This window comes from Sminthopsis crassicaudata, chromosome 6, assembly GCF_048593235.1.
Source record: "Sminthopsis crassicaudata isolate SCR6 chromosome 6, ASM4859323v1, whole genome shotgun sequence".
NCBI classification, from domain to species: Eukaryota; Metazoa; Chordata; class Mammalia; order Dasyuromorphia; family Dasyuridae; genus Sminthopsis; species Sminthopsis crassicaudata.
The window spans coordinates 151226292-151243932 of NC_133622.1; the positions used below are offsets into that span (position 1 = coordinate 151226292).

Genomic DNA, 17641 nt, shown 5'->3' on the forward strand with positions numbered 1-17641 from the left:
CTTCTCCTTTTTTATTAATTATTTTTAAATTTTTGAACTTAAACACAACAAATAATAAACATTTTTCATATGCAAGACAACTAGGTAGGCAAGCATTAGACTTGGAATCAGGAAGACCTGAGTTCAAATTTATCTTCAGATAAATATATATATACATATATATGTATATATACATATGCATATATATATTCTATATCCTCTGTGTGTGTATATATATATATATATTTTTTTTTTTTTTAAATATTGTAGTAATCCTCTTTTTTTCCCCCTGAAAGTCCACTTAGAAACCTTTCATCTCCCTTTCCCTTCCCCCATTGAAAGAAAAGAAAAACAAAACTCTTGTAAGCAAAACAAATGCCCATTTTGGCTACTTCTGAAAATGTCTCCTGCAGAGTCTGTTGCTTTCTGTGACAGCTAATTTCCAAGAATTCTGCTGAATAAAGCATGAAACATTTCTTCCTCCAGTAATAACTACAGCAGGATGTTTAGAAGAAGAGGCTCTTTTAAAATAAAATGTTTTGAGTGAGAGATTTCAATTTTTTTTCCCTTTTTCTTTACCATGTTCATTTATAATAGGGGTTGTAATTTTCTACCAATCTGCGTAATGACAGAGTTGGAAGATAACTCATGGGTTGTCTGTTCTGAACCATGGAAAAGTGGATTGAAGGCTGCTTTCAAAGTCGCTGTGACTTCGAGCCTACACAACTACCTTCCCTCGCCCATACACATGTATATTGGTTTTTACTCTGGACAACTCCCTTGACCATTCCATGTACACAGGAAACTCTACTTGGTAGTAGAGTGAAAAGAGCTTTTGAATTATAAGGCCTGGATTCTAATCTTACCTCCCATGCTTAGTAATTGTGTGGCTTCAAGCAGGGGACTTCCCTCACCTTAAGTTTACTCTTCTGCAAAATCAGAGACTTCTGATGCTTCTTTGAGCTCTGTGTTTATATTCCTGTAAATAAGAAATTTCTGTACAACTTCCCTGACAAATGGTCCTTCATGCTTCATGTGAAGACCTCTTTGATTAAGAAACACCCCTACTTGTCTAGAAGTCCTCTCTATTGTTCCTAGTTCTGTCTATTGGGGTCAAGAACAAAGCTAACCCCTTTTGTATATGCTTGTTCTTCAATACTTGTGACAGTTCCTCCAGCAGGTTTTTTTTTTTTTCTTTTCCATCTTAAATCCTTAGTGCCCCCATTCTCTTGGTCCAGTTTCTTTGGCTACGCTGCATTCTATGTTTTCTTCCTAAAATATGGCAGTAATTACCAGATCTAAACATTATTTTCCAAATATCATTAGACAGAGGCAGAAGACACCAGGACTATCACTTCCTCTGTTCTGGGAACTGAGCTTCTATTAATATAATTTGAGATTGCATTAACTTTTTTGGCTGAAATTTTGTTGAATCATTTTGAATTTGCAGTTTGCTTAAACTCCCCCAATCTTTCACATGGGCTGTTGTCCAGCCATATTACCTTATCTGGCTTTTTTTTTTTTTTTTTTTTTTTGGTTGTTTTTGCATTTTTGAATATGTGCAGACTTTTTTTTTTTTTTTTTTTTTTTTTTACCCATTTGAGAATTTACATGCCGCTCTATTATATTTCATTTTATTGGGTTCAACCTATCTTTTTAGACTATGGTGATAACATGTATCATCTGCTTTATTAGCCAGTTAACTCTCCCATCTTTTTTCGAACTCCTTGTCAGGTCCATCTTAATTGCCCCCAAAGTAAAGAAGAAATTATTGAGACTGAGTTGAGGCTGATCTAATCTTTAGAAACAAAACATTTTATCTGCTTCTGACAGTTCCCCATCAGCGTTAGGCTGCAGAGTTTCTGTAGTTATAAGCTGGGAAACATGAGGCGTTGGCCTGTTCTTACAAGAATGAATGATCCTGTGAAATAAGACACAATTACATCATGTTAATTTAACCACTCTTGTTGGCTTCAGTAAGTACGATATACAGTGGTACTCAGAAGGGATCTTCACAAAAGCAAATTGTGAATATCTTGGGCATTTCTACCAGAATTCACCCTTTATTCTCCTACCCCATGCCAGTGTTCTACCTTTCCCCAATTCTAAATTTAGTCATCTTTAATGCTAAGTGCTAGCTGCAATTTTCTGGAATGTCTTTCCCCTCTATTACACACAAACATTTCTCAAAGTTTTGCAGCAATTCAATGAGAAAACATACATGAAACACAGACCCCTAGACTTCCCAGTCTTCCTGTATTATTTTGGGCCTACCTTTTTGATTTCTCTTTCCTTCCTCAAAAGTACAAGCACTGAGGAGTAGAAGAGGAAGAGAAGAGATAATAGGAGGGAAAAAGAAGGGACTTTCCCTATATAGTGTTACAGTGCCAACAGCTTAGTTTATATTTTATAATTTTAGACAGAAAACCTGTTTTTGTAATTAATGCAAACATTACTCTGTGATTCATTCTTTTCAAGAGAATCTTGATTCTTGGAGTGTTCTATTTACAATTATAAAATTTTGCTGACATTAATATTGCTTACCTTAAGATTTTTTAGGACTGGTTTATCACAATAGATTTGTCTTAATTAGGAAAAAAAAAACTTTTTAAAGCTTCTGATTTTAACTGTCTTGTGCCCCTTGTAGACTGCTGGTAGACTGTTCAACTACTAGCTTGTTGTTTGCTTGCTCACTTGTGCTTTCTCTGTCTCTTTGTCTCTCTGTCTCTGTCCTTTTTCCTACTCACACACACACTTTAGATGTTGAAGGAACCTTAGAAGCCATTGAGTTTAATCTCTCGTTTCTCATTTTACTGATGAGGAAATCAAATTTAAATGGCTTGTCAAGTCAAATGACTTGTCGGGATAATAGCTAAAAACTTTCTGAGGCAAGATTTGAAATCCTTTCTTGCTGACTCAAAGCCAATACTCTATGTCAAATGGCTGCCTCTAAATTTTGTGCTTTGTAGAATGTTGAACACATCATGGAAACCCAACACATTTAGTAGAAGTAATATAGTAATAATTCTGATGGCATATATGAAATTGGTTGGGTTGCATGATACTACAGAATATCAATCAGATTTATAACAGCTTATTAGGAACCCATTTTTAAAAAGCCCAATGGATGCCCCAGATGTTTGTTTAACTGAAAGTTCACCACTCTATATCACAAGGCAGCCCAGCTATGTAATAACTATGTATTGTAATATATAGCAATGTAATAACTAAAATTGGAGTCCAAGGACCTCTGAATTCCATCTTAATTTTTCTTACATTGTGACTCTGGGAAAAAAAAAGTCACATGGCTCTTTTCAACAGTGAGGTAATTTAGGTTAATTCCAATGATCTTGTGACGAAGAGAGCCATCTATACCCAGAGAGAAGATTGTAGGGACTGAGTATGGATTACAACATAGTATTTTCACATTTGTTGTTGTTTTCTTACATTTTGTTTTCTTTCTAATTATTTTCCTTTTTGATCTGATTTTTCTTGTATAGCATGATAATTATGGAAATATGTGTAGAAGAATTGCACATGTTTAACATATATTGCATTACTTGTCTTTTAGGCAAGTTTTTAGCTTTTAGGGAAGGAGATGGGAAAAGAGAGGGAGAAAAAATTGGAACATGAGGTTTTACAAGGGTAAATGCTGAAAATGATGCATATGTTTTGAAAATAAAAAAGCTTTAAAACAAAAAAAAAAAAAAAAAAAAAAAGGACCACAAATGGAAAGTCAAAGTTGGGGGAGGGTGGAAAAAATAGGTAAGTGAATACTTTGTTGGTTGAGACACATCCATTTTGGAAAGCAATATGGAATTATCCAAAGAAAGTAATAAAAAATGTTCATAGCCTTTAAAAAAAGTAATGTAAAACTTGTTTTTACATATAATTGAAAAATATAGGATATTACTAAAAAAAAGTAGAGGGTGCATAGCTGAGACTAGTAGGAAATAAGACTGGAGATAGGTCAATCATTCAGTTAATAATTGATTGATTGGAAATATGTGATATGTATTCAATATTTCTGTAGGATGCTATTTCTTGATATCATCTAAGACATCTAGGCCCCTTGCTGTATAGGGCAGTTAAGGAAATAATTAGCTCTTGATTTGAATTCAGGAAAAAGGTAAAATTTGGTAGGCAGTAAGCCAGTCTTAATGTGCTGCAAGAACTGGGTTTTATTCAGATATTCATTCATTTTTAATTTACTTTAATTTAATTTAAAGTACTGGCAATGATGGCACATTAGCAGGACTTCAGTAAATAGAAGATGTGCTGGGACCTGTAGACTCTAACCCTCTGGTATGCATTGAAGCAGATAGAAAGGTGCTGCCTTTGGAATCAAACTCTTGAGTCAGATGTTTACCATCTGAATGACTTTAGATAAGTCACTTAATTTCTCTGGTCATCTGTTTTCTCAACTATAAAAGGAGGAGTTTGAACTAGTTGCCTGAAAAGTCTCTTTCAGGCTTAAATCTCTATGTCTATGAACTTTGACCATTAGCTCTTAGTTATACTTTTTAAAATAGGCTTTATTGCTATTAAGATCATCGAATATCAATATGGAAGTTGTAAGAAGCAGCTTATTTTAGTAGAATAAACTTTTAAACTTACCAGTATTATCTTCAGCTTCACTCCTTCCTATCTTTTCAGTTTGTAGATGTAATAAAACCTGTCTTTCTATTCTTTATACAAGACACTCCATCTCCTGAGTCTGTATTTTCATTATTGTCCCTCCCCAGTCATCTCCTTTTTTTAGTTTCCCTGACTTCAGGTCTGAGTTAAAAATCACATCTTCCCTAAGAAGACATTTCCAGGACAACTTAAATAACTTCTCTCTGAAACTACCCCCAAGTTTATTATTTTCATATTGTCTGTCCTATTATCTTGCGAGCTCCTTGAGCTTGTTTTTGTTTTTGCCTTTATATCCCTGGTACTTAGCACAGTGCCTTGCATGTAGTAGTTGTTTAATAAATGCTAGTTAACTAACATTTAAAAAAATAATCTGGTTCATTTTTGTTGGATAATTTTGAAAGTTTTTGTCTTGCTATTCCCCATGTTATCAAAAAGGATCTAAGTCCCCAAAAGGAGGCTTTCTTCTTAAGTTCCCAAAGAATACCATGTCCATCTTGAAGAAGACAGGGAAGGAGGGATGTTTTTCCTTTCTCACTTTCGAAATCCTTTCATTTCTTCTTTTCAGTTCCAGAATGGCAGAAGAGGATCATTACATATTGAGAATGCATGAACAAGTAAGTGTTGGAATGATAGTATCAAAACAGTTTTCTTAATTATGTTTAAAGAATTAATATTGGCTTATTAAAAATAAAATAAAAGTCAGTACTGTTAATGACTAAGTTCAGTGGAAATTTGTCAGAGTCAAGGGGTCTACAAGCATTTAGTAATTGTTTACTATGTCCTAGCCTGTGGTGAGGTGGAAGGGTGGGATGGGGAGAGTTGTGGAAGGAGGGGCAAGACAATATGTAGATAACTAACTATGCATGTGCAAAATATCTAGGGTGTCTCAAGAGTTGTGGTGTGTTTCTATGATATAAATGGTAAGTCATCTCAGATGGAAGGCAACTAGTAATAGGGTGAATGGGAAAAGGTCTCTTAAAGAAGGTGGGATTTGTGCTGTCTTTTTTTAAATTAATTTTTTTTTTTTTTTTTTTTTTTTTGATGTGAGGCAACCAGGGTTAAGTGACTTGTCCAGGGTCATACAGTTAGGAAGTGTTAAGTATCTGAGGTCATATTTGAACTCAGGTCCTCCTGACTTCAGGATTGGTACTGCATCATCTAATGGCCCTTGTGCTGAGTATTGAAGGAAGCTACAAACTACAAGAGGGGATGTGTGAAGAAGAGCATGAATAGGATACAGGGTGAAAAGATGGAATGTTTGAGAGTAGGGAAAAACCTAGAATCTCCGAATCATAGAAAATATTCAGAGGAGTAAAATATAGAAGACTGTAAGAATTAATGAATACTACAAAGGCAAATTCATGGCTTCCAAATTATTGCACACACAAATTTCTATTATGATGCAGTAAAAGAAGCAGCCAGATGATTTAATGGAGAGAGAGCTGGGCCTGGAGACAAGAAGGTCTGAGTTCAAAAGTATTTATTTATTTATAGTAGCTTTTTATTTTTCAAAATACATGCAAAGGTAGTTTCAACATTTACCCTTGCAAAACCTTGTATTCCATATTTTTCTCCCTCCCTCCCTCTAGCTGTATAATCCTGAGCAAGTCATTTTAACCTCTATCTGCCTCAGTTTCCTCAACTATAAAATGGGGATTATCATAGCATCTACCTCCCAGAGTTTTGAGGAACAAATGGAATAATAATTATAAAGTGTTTAATACATTGCCTGGCACATACTAGCCTCTGTATAATGCTAGGTGGCATAGTGGCTAGAGGGCCTGCCTGGAGTTTGTAGAACGCATCTTCCTGAATTTAAAATCTGGCCTCAGACACTAGTTATGTGACTCTAGGTAAGTCACTTAATTTTGTTTGCCTCGGTTTTCTTATCTGTAAAATGACCTGGAGAAAGAAATGGCAAACTACTCTAGTATCTTTGCCAAGAAAACCCCAAGTGGGATCACGAAGAGTTGGGCATGACCAAAACAACTCATTAAGAACAATATTTACTTTTTCCCCCCCCACATCTACTCCCCATATAAAGTTAATTTCTATTCCTTTGTGGTGGCCAATTCATATTTTAGCTTTTATTATGTCTAATGTGGCCCAGCCTTTCTCTCTACCATTCAATTCAAGACCAGTTACAAGTTAGTTTCTTTAACAGTAGAAGCCCTGGAATTTAAAGGTAATGATCTGAATTAGTAATATTAAATTGATATAACCTATAAAATAGGTAATTCCAGTGCTAATTAAAAAACCACATACATACAAATAACTCATTGAATATTCTCTTACCTCATTTTAAAAAAATATTTATATGTGTATTTATTCATTTTCTTTTTTTCTTACCTCATTTTTATAAATACTTCCTTATATCTCTAATTTTGTAACCATATCTCATTTGGCCCTTATAATGACACTATAAAGAACTAGAGTCTTCCATATACAAATGAGAAAAGGAATAATCAGAGGCATGTCTATCCAATAAGTAGCAAAACCAGGAATGAAACAAGACAGAAAACAATGTCAAAAAGCAAATCTAAGAAGGTCTTATAAATTCATTTTCCAAAAAAGCAAAATGAGCTCTCTTACTCTTGTTTGGATTAAAAAAAAATACAATTTTCTTAATAGTACTGTGTTTAATTAGACAGTCAACAAGCATCTATTAAATACCTACCATGTACACCATACTAAGTGATGAGGATGCAATAAAAAGATATTCCATACCCTCAAGGAACTCCTTGTCTAATGGAGGCGACCATAGGTAGGTGTGTGTGTGTGTGTGTGTGTGTGTGTGTGTGTGTGTGTGTGTGTAGGATAAACCTTAATTTTAATGCCTTCCCTCTGAGATTAACCTAAATTTATTTTCTCTGTGATGTATTAAAAAAAAAATAAAAGTTATCTTGTAAAAGTGAAAATTACCTTTCACAGACTTAACAATTTTTTTAAAGTGGGGAAATGGGGTAGGCCCAGGAATGCCTTCTTTGATTGTGATGTGACAGACACTTGGCTACTCAGAATTTAGGCACCTTGGTTTTACCTTTCACTTTTAATATGCTGCTTTGACAATTAAAGGTGAACCCTAACCCATGTATAAGGACTATTCTGCTTGGTATAAAACCATGTTTTCCTGCCTAAACACAGGAAATCTTTTTATCAATAAAAGATGGTTGGCCCTCCAAAAACTGCTGGGGAGACATTCATTTTGAAAGTGCCTCTTATGTGGGCATCTTTACCCTCACTAGCAACAAGGGTGGAGCATTTCCTTATCTTTCTTCTCTTGAGGGGGAAGGGCCCTTTGAAGATGTGTATTTAGGAGTATGTACATTTTCTTTTTCTTTTTTCTTTTCTTTTTTTTTTTTCCTAAATTCTGGAATCAATGCTTCATACTTAAAAATCAGCAATTTACCTTAAGGATAGCAGCTAATGAGCTGATCCAATATTGATTCCTTCCATTCCTTACCAGGGAAACTTTGGAATGTGTGGCACACCATGGGTTGGCTCTTCCCTTCAGTCTTGTCCAGCTCAATTTGTAGCTCTTCTAGAAAGGTCATTTCTTTTACATCTACAGCCAAGCTGAGATGTCCGATCTTTTAACTTCAGCCAGGGTCATTCTGAGTTTTCACGTTGCTATTCCACTTAATTTCAAAAAGAATCCAAGCCTTAAGGCTTCCACTTAAGTGGAAGGCTAGACATAGAAATTAGAGAGTACTACATGATAGATATTACCTGCATGGTCCTTAGGAAATTAAAATATATATTTTTCACAAGTTTTTATATTGTTTGGTGTTTCAAAAAATATATATACATCCATTCTTACAGTATTTTAGATACTTCAAACTTAACGTTTTAGGGCATACTAGAAGAAATAGTGGTTTAATTTATTTTTAAATGGCTTTTATTTCAGATGTTTCAAATGGAACCTTATAATATTGGGATAAATGCAATTCTTAATAGTACAGGATTACTTCCAGCAGAGATACCACTGACAACAGGTAAGACATCCTTCTTCCTCTGTAGAATTAAGTTTATTTGAGAACTGTAGTTATTTTCTTCCTTCCCTTTCCCTTTTCCTTCTCTTTTCCCTGTTCTTTCCTTTCCCTGGTCCTTCTCTTTCCTTTCCCCTTTCCTCTCTCTTTTCCTTTTCTTCCTTCCTTTTTCTTTTCATTTTCCTTTCCTTCCTTTCTGTCCTCCCTTTCTTTTCTCTCTTTCCTTTCCTTTCTCTTCTTCCTCCTTCCCTTCCTTCCTTCTTCCTTTTTCAGGTGTCCCTAAATATTCTGCTTTAGAAATTCAAGGATTTGCTTGAAATAGAACTAGCTTATTCAAATACTAATGATTCAGAGCATTTTTGCCAAAATTGGCCTGAATAAAAGTGCATCAGCTATATTATTCATGGTACACATAAATCATGGTTATTAATGTTCCTCGTTAACCCATGGTTTTGTACCTTGGATGCCCACTGGGTCCAGATTACCTTCCTTCCCTTCTTTCTAGCTCCATTTTTCTTTTCAGCTTTGTTTCTCAAGCTTTTTTCTAAAAAAGATTAATTTCTATTTAATTGTGCTGTTAACCATACCTTCAACAGCATCACCATTTTCCTTTTCTCCTAATTATTTGGCGTTAAGGCCAATATTAACATCATCCCCATCTTCTCCTGTAGCTAATCCTCCCTCTGGTTCCTTGAGTGCACAGGATTTCTAGAAAGCCACTCCATGAGAAAATCTTACTCCTTTGTAGCAGTCAGATCATAATGTATCTTTTATTATCTCTTCTGTGGCCTAACTTTCCAACCAGTACTACTTAATTCAAATTTGTGCTAGATTTCCAGATTTCTACCAATTTGCTTCTAATTCCAAACCTTCTTTGATCACTTCTGCCTCCTCCCATTTCATTTTTTTCTTTCTGCCAGGGATCCTCTGAGAAACTTTTTTTATTTCTCTTTCTTCCAGAATTTCTCTGGTTATCATGGTATTATGCAGTTGGCCATTTGTTCCTATCATAGGAGACCTGTCCTCTGCTTTATTGTAAAGCTAGATAAAATATCCAGAATCGTTACAGTTCTCCATCTTCATTTTATTCTCCTCCCATTCTCAATTGCACTTTTGCTAGATCTTCTATCTAACTCACATTTTTTAAATGGGGTCTCATAGTGTCATAACAGTGACATAACACTGAAAAATCTCCTACTTATTTCTTTTAAATTTAACAATTGTTTGCATTGCTTCTCTTCCCTCCTTTCTATCTTCTGAGATTGTTATTTTATCTCTTTTTTTCACTTGAATTATGATTAAATTTTGTGGCCTCTTTGAATGCCCAGAGTAAAACTCTTGGTATCCCAAAAGTTTGCTAGTTGACAGAGGAAAACAGACTAGAACTTTGAAATATACTAATCCATAGAATAGATAATCCCCAAGAAGGTGATCAATCTTTAGTGCATTGGGCTTTTTCTCATGCATATTTTTTGAGGTAAGACTTTTTTCATATGCTCTTCACTTGACTGAAATGGTATATTAAGAAATTAGTTGAGATAATTTGTAATTATTACTTCTTAAAATGTCCACTGAGATTAAGCTTGAGGCCACTTCATTAACAAAGTATTTTCAAGTCATCTGTTTCTCCAATTTTGTACTCTTATTTAAGCTGGTAACATTCTTGTCTACTAGATACTTCTCAAGAGAACATTTCTCTTTTTCTCTCTCTTTTTTAAAAATGTTTCACAAACTCTTCCAAATTTTGTTCTATAATATTTTCATGACTATAATGGCAAAAAAAGATACCAGATTTTTCCTCCACTTTCTGCTATCTGATGTGTATGTTTCTGAGGTTTTAGCTCTCTTTCAGCCCAACAAAACAATTTTTTAAGGTACCAGACAGAGCTGAGATCTTGTGAGATTTTGCCCAGGTTAAACCCTAGTTTAGTTTCCTGTGTACAAATGAATCCTCTTTACTTTCTTGGTGGCTTCTGAGCTTCCTGTAAAATTTGTGATTCTGATTTTTTGACATATTTTACTATTTTCCAGGTGTCAGTGCTTTATTGAAATTTCAGTAACTTCTCTTGAAATCTGTTTTCATTCCATTAATGCATTTGTATGATAATAGCAGACATCACAGGGTAGAGTTTTTCCCAGTGTGCTTTTAATTTTTAAGTTAAACAAAGGGGAAAAGACAAAATTAGTATGGAGGTATCAAAAGAGTCATCTCAGCAAATACTTTGTTTTCAGAGTTTCCTGTTTTACAAAATATTTTGCCTATAGTAGAAATTTTTTTCCAAAACTAAATTATTGCTGAAAAATCTCCATTTTCCAGGTTACTCTTCCTTCTTAACTTTTTCATCATTATGGAATAGAAATTTGGCTTTTGAAAATGCCTACAAAATTTCAGGAAGAGCAAGCATAAATTTTTAACTGACTGAGAGGGTAGACACTAAGATTAAGGAGGCCTGAGAAAGTTTTCTGGGAGAAGGAAGGATTTTAACCTGGAAAAAAGCCAGGGAAGCCAGGAATAAGGGAGAGAATTGCAGGCATGGGAAGCAGCTAGGGAAAATGGAGTTTGATTTTTTTTGATTCAAGCATAGAAGTGTTTAAATGAGTCAGAGTTAAGCAAAGTCCTCAGGCCCACTCTCTCTTTCAGGAGATTAGAAAATTAGCAAAGAGATTAATGTCACTGGATCTCAGAATAAGTGGGGAAGAATAAGGTATCAAAAGTTTTGAAAGGTAGGTGATCCTGGAGGGTATAAGGAGCTCCTAGAGTTTACTCTTCCTCCTGTATAAATTTTGACAGATTTTTGCACAGGTGTTTTCATAAGCACTGTGCTTTATTAATATTGTCTTCCTCTTACAGAAAATGCTTTTCTTACTAGATATGCTACTTTGGCAGAATGATTGTCACTTCAAAAGCAAAACACTAATTAGCATATTTTCAATTTCTTAAGCATTGTATTCCAAAAGTTCTGTTCTAGCTATGTAAATTGTTTTCACCCTATGTCCCCTCCTATGTTAGATTCCTTAATTTTTACAAAGCTATTCATAATTTCTGCATTAAAACTAAAAGAGAAAAAAACTGAGGGATTGAATTGGTAGAGGAACAAAGATAAAAGATACTATACTAATGTTTTATTCAAAACATGCAAAGTTATTCTCTTTCTCTCCCTGTTGAAACATGATATGCTTCAAGTTCATTCATTATCAGAGGACTTCTCCCATAACTTATTTCAGTAATGTAACCACAAGAAATAATTACACTTTACTTTCCAACTGTTTTTCACTTTGTCATTTTTCCAGATTCATTTCTGGCAGTGAAGAAATAAAACTAAATCTACTTTAAGCCATAAATCACTTAGAATGTCAATTTAAGGGTTTATTTATAATTCTATAATGTATCCAAAGTACTTTCTTGTTTTTATCTTAGGGAAAGAAATTTTATATAAGCAAAATTACATTCTCACATTTTAAAAAATCATAAATTTTAATTTGAGCACAGTGGGCAGAATATCATGCCCCCTTTATTTCACAACCATAGCCCAACAGTCTGCTGACATTGAACAACTAACTAGCTGTGAGAGATTCTCTTGTAGAAAATAGATCTCTCTTTTTGTTGTCAATAATTCCTTTTGATATGTAAAGGTCAGATATTTTGGTTATATGGATTCATTTTTTTTCTTCCATTGCTTTATTTTGGGTCTTGTTTTATCATGTAAAAGTGATTGAGATTGAAATGTCTGTGTCAGTTAGCATTTTTCTGTTTTCTGTTAGGTTATGTTTCATCAGGTGTTTCTGTTTATGTGAGAGAAGAGAATCACTAAAAATATCAAGTCATATTTGTTAGCCATGATATAGAAGGAAAGTCTATCTTATGATCAATGGATTTTCTTGACCAGAAAAGATCAGTAGATAAGAGAATTACATTAAACCTTGAAGATAGATAGCAGTTACTTTAGATGGTTGAAGAGATATTGTATTACAAACAGAATAAAGAATGATAATTAAAAAGTCAAAGTGAAGCCAGCTTGAATTCCAGAGATGAAAAATCTTTATCAGTGGTGAGATAATGATTTTATTCTTTTTAGTCCCATTTCAGACTTGCTCTCTTTAAGAAAATGTATAGGGAAAGAAGACAAAATATAATTGATATATATGATTCTTCCCCCTTCCTAAACTGTAGGAGTATAATTTATTAACATTCATGGCTCCCCTTCTCCCCTTAGTTTACAATTAATTCAGCATATATTCATTAAGTGCATGTCATGTGTAAGCCATTGTCTTATCACTTAATAAGTTACTGTGTGTAAATGTTGGTAGAGTAATTCCCTCCAGCCATAACTCATTCCTGTTTATATGGTGCTCAGTGGTAGGTAGTGTAAATAGTATTATCTCCCTTTTACAGGTGAAGAAACTGAGGCTCAAAGGTTGACTTATCCAGGGTCACAAAGATATGGGAGAGTTCCAAAGAGGCGGGATTCAAAATCATACAGGTAGTAAGTAGTAGAGGCTAGATTCAAATCCATATCATCTGACTAGATCTAATGCTCTTTCTCCTACCTCCCACTCAATATTAATTAGTTCTGCTATTTACTTACATCTGTGATTGAACAAGTTGCCGGATTTATGTGGGTCTTAGTTTTTCCAAGTAAAAATAGATGAAAATAGATAGGTTTCATAGGTCTAGAGTTAAAAGGGACTTCAGAGGCTAGCTAGTATAATATCATCCAGTTTTTAGATGAGAAAACTGAGGCCCAGCAGAGTTAAATGATTTGCTCAAGATCACTCAGGTAGTATTAGCAAGAGAGTTTGAATGCAGGGCTTTTGACTTTAGAGCCACTATTCTTTCCATGGTACCAATCAATCAATAAGCATTTATTAAGCACTCACTGTATGTCAGCAGGCAATGTACTGTGCTAATTTTGAAGGTCTTTCAAAGAAAGAAATCCTAAGAGTCTTAACTAGAGCTTGAACCAAGGCTTTCTGAATCCAAGTTCAGTGATCTTTCTACTACATCTGGATGGTCATTAACCTTTTGATCACTAAAGATTGAGTGGAGCATGAGATTATTAAATTGTGTCATTGGATTAGTATATTGGTATTCCAAAGATAGCCATCATTCTAGTGACTTGGCTTTGTGCTTTGCTCCTCTTGTCAGCCAGTAGTACCACAGGCCATAAGATCAGCTAAATTAAAGAAGGTTGATAGATTAGTAATATTCCCTTTGCATTATTGGGAAAGCTCATTGAGACCTAATGCACCAATGGCTTCATTTTCATATTTCAAAAAAAGATAATTTATTTGCTTTTTAAGTAAAAGCACTTCTGACCTGCTCTGATTCCTTCTTGTGAAATGAAAGTGGCAACCTTAAGAGGTCATACTAAAATGGCAGTGCTTAAGGTTTAAGGCTTGTGACCATGTCTCTTGTTCTAGGACCAGCTGAAATTGAGAGGATCATCCAAGGGATGGTCACCAGGTGATACATAACAATTCATGAAATAGGCTACTAAGACATTAAGAGTTTTCACTGTGCATTGCAAGAGAAAGTAACCATGTGGATAAAACCACAAATTCTTGAAATATGAAATAGAAGCAAAAGCTAGAGCTTGAACCCAATGTAACTAATGATGATGGGACACCATAAAGAGCATTCACTTCTACAGATGTTTGCAGTATTGATCTTTAGTTCTTTAAATAAGTACAAGGACTGCTGAGGCATAATGATTTTTTAAAATGACAAATTAGCATCTATATTGAATTTTAAAATTTTATTTTGTTAAATATTTTTTCATTAGGGAATATATAATAGACCTATTATGTGTTAGGTACTATGCTAAGTGCTTTACAAATTTTATCTCATTTGATCTTTACAATAACCCTGAGAGGTAGGTGTTATTATTAAATCCATTTTACAGTTGAGGAAATTGAGACAAAGGAGTTTAGTTCACACAGTTAGTGAGTCTGAGGCTGGATTTGAACTTAGGTCTTCTCGACTAGAGGCTCAGTACTCAATCCACTTGTGTCATCAAGCATTTTAATCTAATTTGGACCATAATCAGGAACTTTTCAGACCAGCTTGAATCTTGAGTTTGATACTTGGGATAAAGGAATTTCTTCAAGGATTTAATATCATGAAATGGTTTTCTTGACTTGACTAATTAAGCCTTTCCAACTACCAATATAACCCAACACCTCTAAATCTTTACCATTCCTTCATAGTTGCATTTTTAAGACTTTTGGACTGTACTGTCTACCCTTCACTCATCCTCTCTTTAAAGTATTGTCTTTCCCAATCTCCTTGAGAGCAGAAACTGTCATATATCTTCTATCTGGATCTCTAGTACCTACAGTGGGGCAAAACACATGGATGAGGCTGACAAATGTTGGGGGTTTTTTCATTCCTTCATTTAAAATATAATAATCAATTTTAAAATTAAACACAAAATAGAAAAAAATATAAGTTGCCATGTGCACAGCAGAACATAAGAGAAGATTCAAAATTTATAACAATAATTTCCATTTCAAGAAAACCTATATAATAATTGCTATACATTGTATTCAGAGTTTTGCTTTTCTTTGCTTCTTTGTAGCTTTGCTTCTTTGTAAATTTTCTTTTGTTCTCTGCTGTTCACTTTTTGCTTTTCTCCCTTTCTCCCTCCACTCCCTCCCCTACCCCCCAAGAAAGCTATATTGTGGATACATACAGATATCTATAATCATACACATATACATTCATATGCATCTATGTAAGACTGTACTATACTTGCTTGTCCTCTATTTCTCTAAAGGTAAATAACATCTTTCTTCATAAGTCCAAGTCTTTCCATATTTATCTAACTTCATTAATTCATTATTTCCTACACCACAGCAATATTCCAATTTATAATGTATTATTTATTTTAAATAGTCTAAAACAATATTGATTAATATGACTAATATATAGAATAGTTTCCCTATTTTTTTTTCTTTTGATTAAATAAATTTTAGCTTTAACTTTATCTGAGATCATGATTACTATCCCTGGTTTTTCTACATAATAAATTCTACTCCTGATCTTTATTTAATGTTTGTGTATATCTCTTATTTCCTATCCCTCCTCACTCTTCTGCCTTACTTTTCTACCTGCTACCTTGTCCTCCTGTTACTTAACCATCCCTACCCCCAATCTCCTAAGATCCCTCCCTTATCCTCTCCCCTGATCTTTTCCCCTTGCCCTTCTGATTGTATCTGAATTTTAGAATCTTTTTATAGTCTTTCAGAGATACATTCTCATTTGAATTAGATGATTATTCTTTTTTCTCTATGGTTTCCCATATGATTTTGCTTTTAGGGATCATATCATACTCATCTCCACCCAATTTTTCTTTCAAACTACCCAATTATTAATAGTAATGTAACAGTCTTAGACATATGGTTTACATTTCCACAATAAAACATAAACAGTTTGTTCTTCTTGAATCTCTTGTAATTACTCTTTTATATTTTCTTTATATTTCTTTTGGATCTTTTATGTCAAATTTTCCATTAAGTTCAAGTCTTTTTACAGCAAAATCCTAAAAGTCTTGCAACTCATTAAATGTCTATTTGTTATTGTTGCTGTTGTTCAGAACTGGTTGTAATAATTTGGCTACAACCCCAGTTCTTTTGCCCTTCGATATATAGTCTTCCTTCACCAGCAGTCTTTTAATGTAGCTGCTTTTAGGCTTTGTATGATTCTAATTGTGGTTCTACCATATTTTGAATTTTTTTTCTTGGTACCTCTAATATTTTCTTTAGGGTTTCAGAATTTGGCTTTGTCATTCCTATAGATTTTCCTCATAGTATCTCTTTCAGGTGGTGATTGGTGAATTTTTCCCCTAAGTCTGCTTTCTCCTCTTGTTTTAACACTTCAGGACAATTTTAAAAAGTTGTTACTTGCATTATTATATTGTGATTTAATCAAAGCTTTCAGTTGGTGTGTTTATTCTTATGTTTTCTCTTCTTGATCTGTTCTCCCAAGCAATTATTTTTTAATGAGATGTTTCACAGTCTCTTCTAGTTTTTCATTCTTTATGTTTTGTTATTTCTTTGTCTCATAACATTGCTGGCTTCTTCTTGCTCAGTTCTTGTTTTTCTTGGATTGTTCGTATTTTTCCCCTCACTTTCTCATTTTATTTTTAAAGTTTTCTTTTGAGCTCTTTTATGAATTCTTTTTGACATTACTCTTTGGGATAGGAGAGCCTTTTTTTTTTTTTTTTTTGCTTCAGTATCCTCCTCTAAAGATGAACCCTGGTCTTTTCTATTCCAGGAGTAACTTTCTATGATTGGTCTTTGATCATTTTGTTTTCGTTTTTTTAAATTTATAGCAGATTGTTATTGTGATTAACTAGTCCTGGGGTGTTCGCTAGCCTTAGGTCCTCTTTCAGCTCTTCCTTCTGGCATGGAACTGAAACCAAGAACTCTGCTCTCTCATAGAACCTATAGCCAGTAGCATCCTTATCCCCACTGCTTCTGCCCTCACCAGGAGGTTGTGCTCTGGTTTCTTTTTGCTCAGGGCCACCTCTTGGCAGCACAGTTGAGCCTAGTGTCTCTTATCAGCACAGGTTCCCTCAATATTCCTTTGCTCAGATACTGGATTTACCAGTATTGGGGAGATGAAAATTCCCCGCTGAGACTGAGATTTCTTTCCTAAGAATAGAACTCCTCCTGTAGATGATTCATAGTAGGCAGTAAGAAGGGGCAACTAAGTGGGTGCAATGTATAGAGTGCTAGGCCTAGAATCAGGAAGACTAATATTCCTAAATTAAAATTTAATCTCAGATACTTTTTTAAAAAATCTATTATAGACCCTATAGACTTTGTTGACAGGAGGGAAAATCATTTTTATGGGATCATTGATTCCTTGAGTTTTCTCCCTCTCTATGTGCATATCATATGAGCTAATTGTCTGAGGTCACAGGAATAATAAGTGGAAGATTCAAGATTCTTGACTCCCAGAGATGTTCATTCTATTATGTGCTCATCTAAGCACACATATAAATGATCATTCCTGATCTAGAAGGTAGAGC

General features: G+C 34.2%; 1 protein-coding gene across 5 annotated transcripts in view; it reads left to right on the plus strand.

Annotated features, from left to right (window-relative positions):
- Window positions 1-17641, plus strand: part of NFKB1 (nuclear factor kappa B subunit 1) — a 161615-nt gene that overhangs the window by 29731 nt on the left and 114243 nt on the right. For 3 of the 5 annotated variants that reach the window (XM_074276224.1, XM_074276226.1, XM_074276225.1), the window contains exons 2-3: window positions 5183-5231; window positions 8525-8612. In XM_074276224.1, coding sequence (XP_074132325.1) covers window positions 5190-5231; window positions 8525-8612 — 130 coding nt within the window. In that variant the 5' untranslated portion in view covers window positions 5183-5189. Of the gene's footprint in view, window positions 1-5182; window positions 5232-8524; window positions 8613-12999; window positions 13088-17641 lie in introns of those variants that run through there. The other 2 variants (XM_074276227.1, XM_074276228.1) reach the window with 1 other exon arrangement.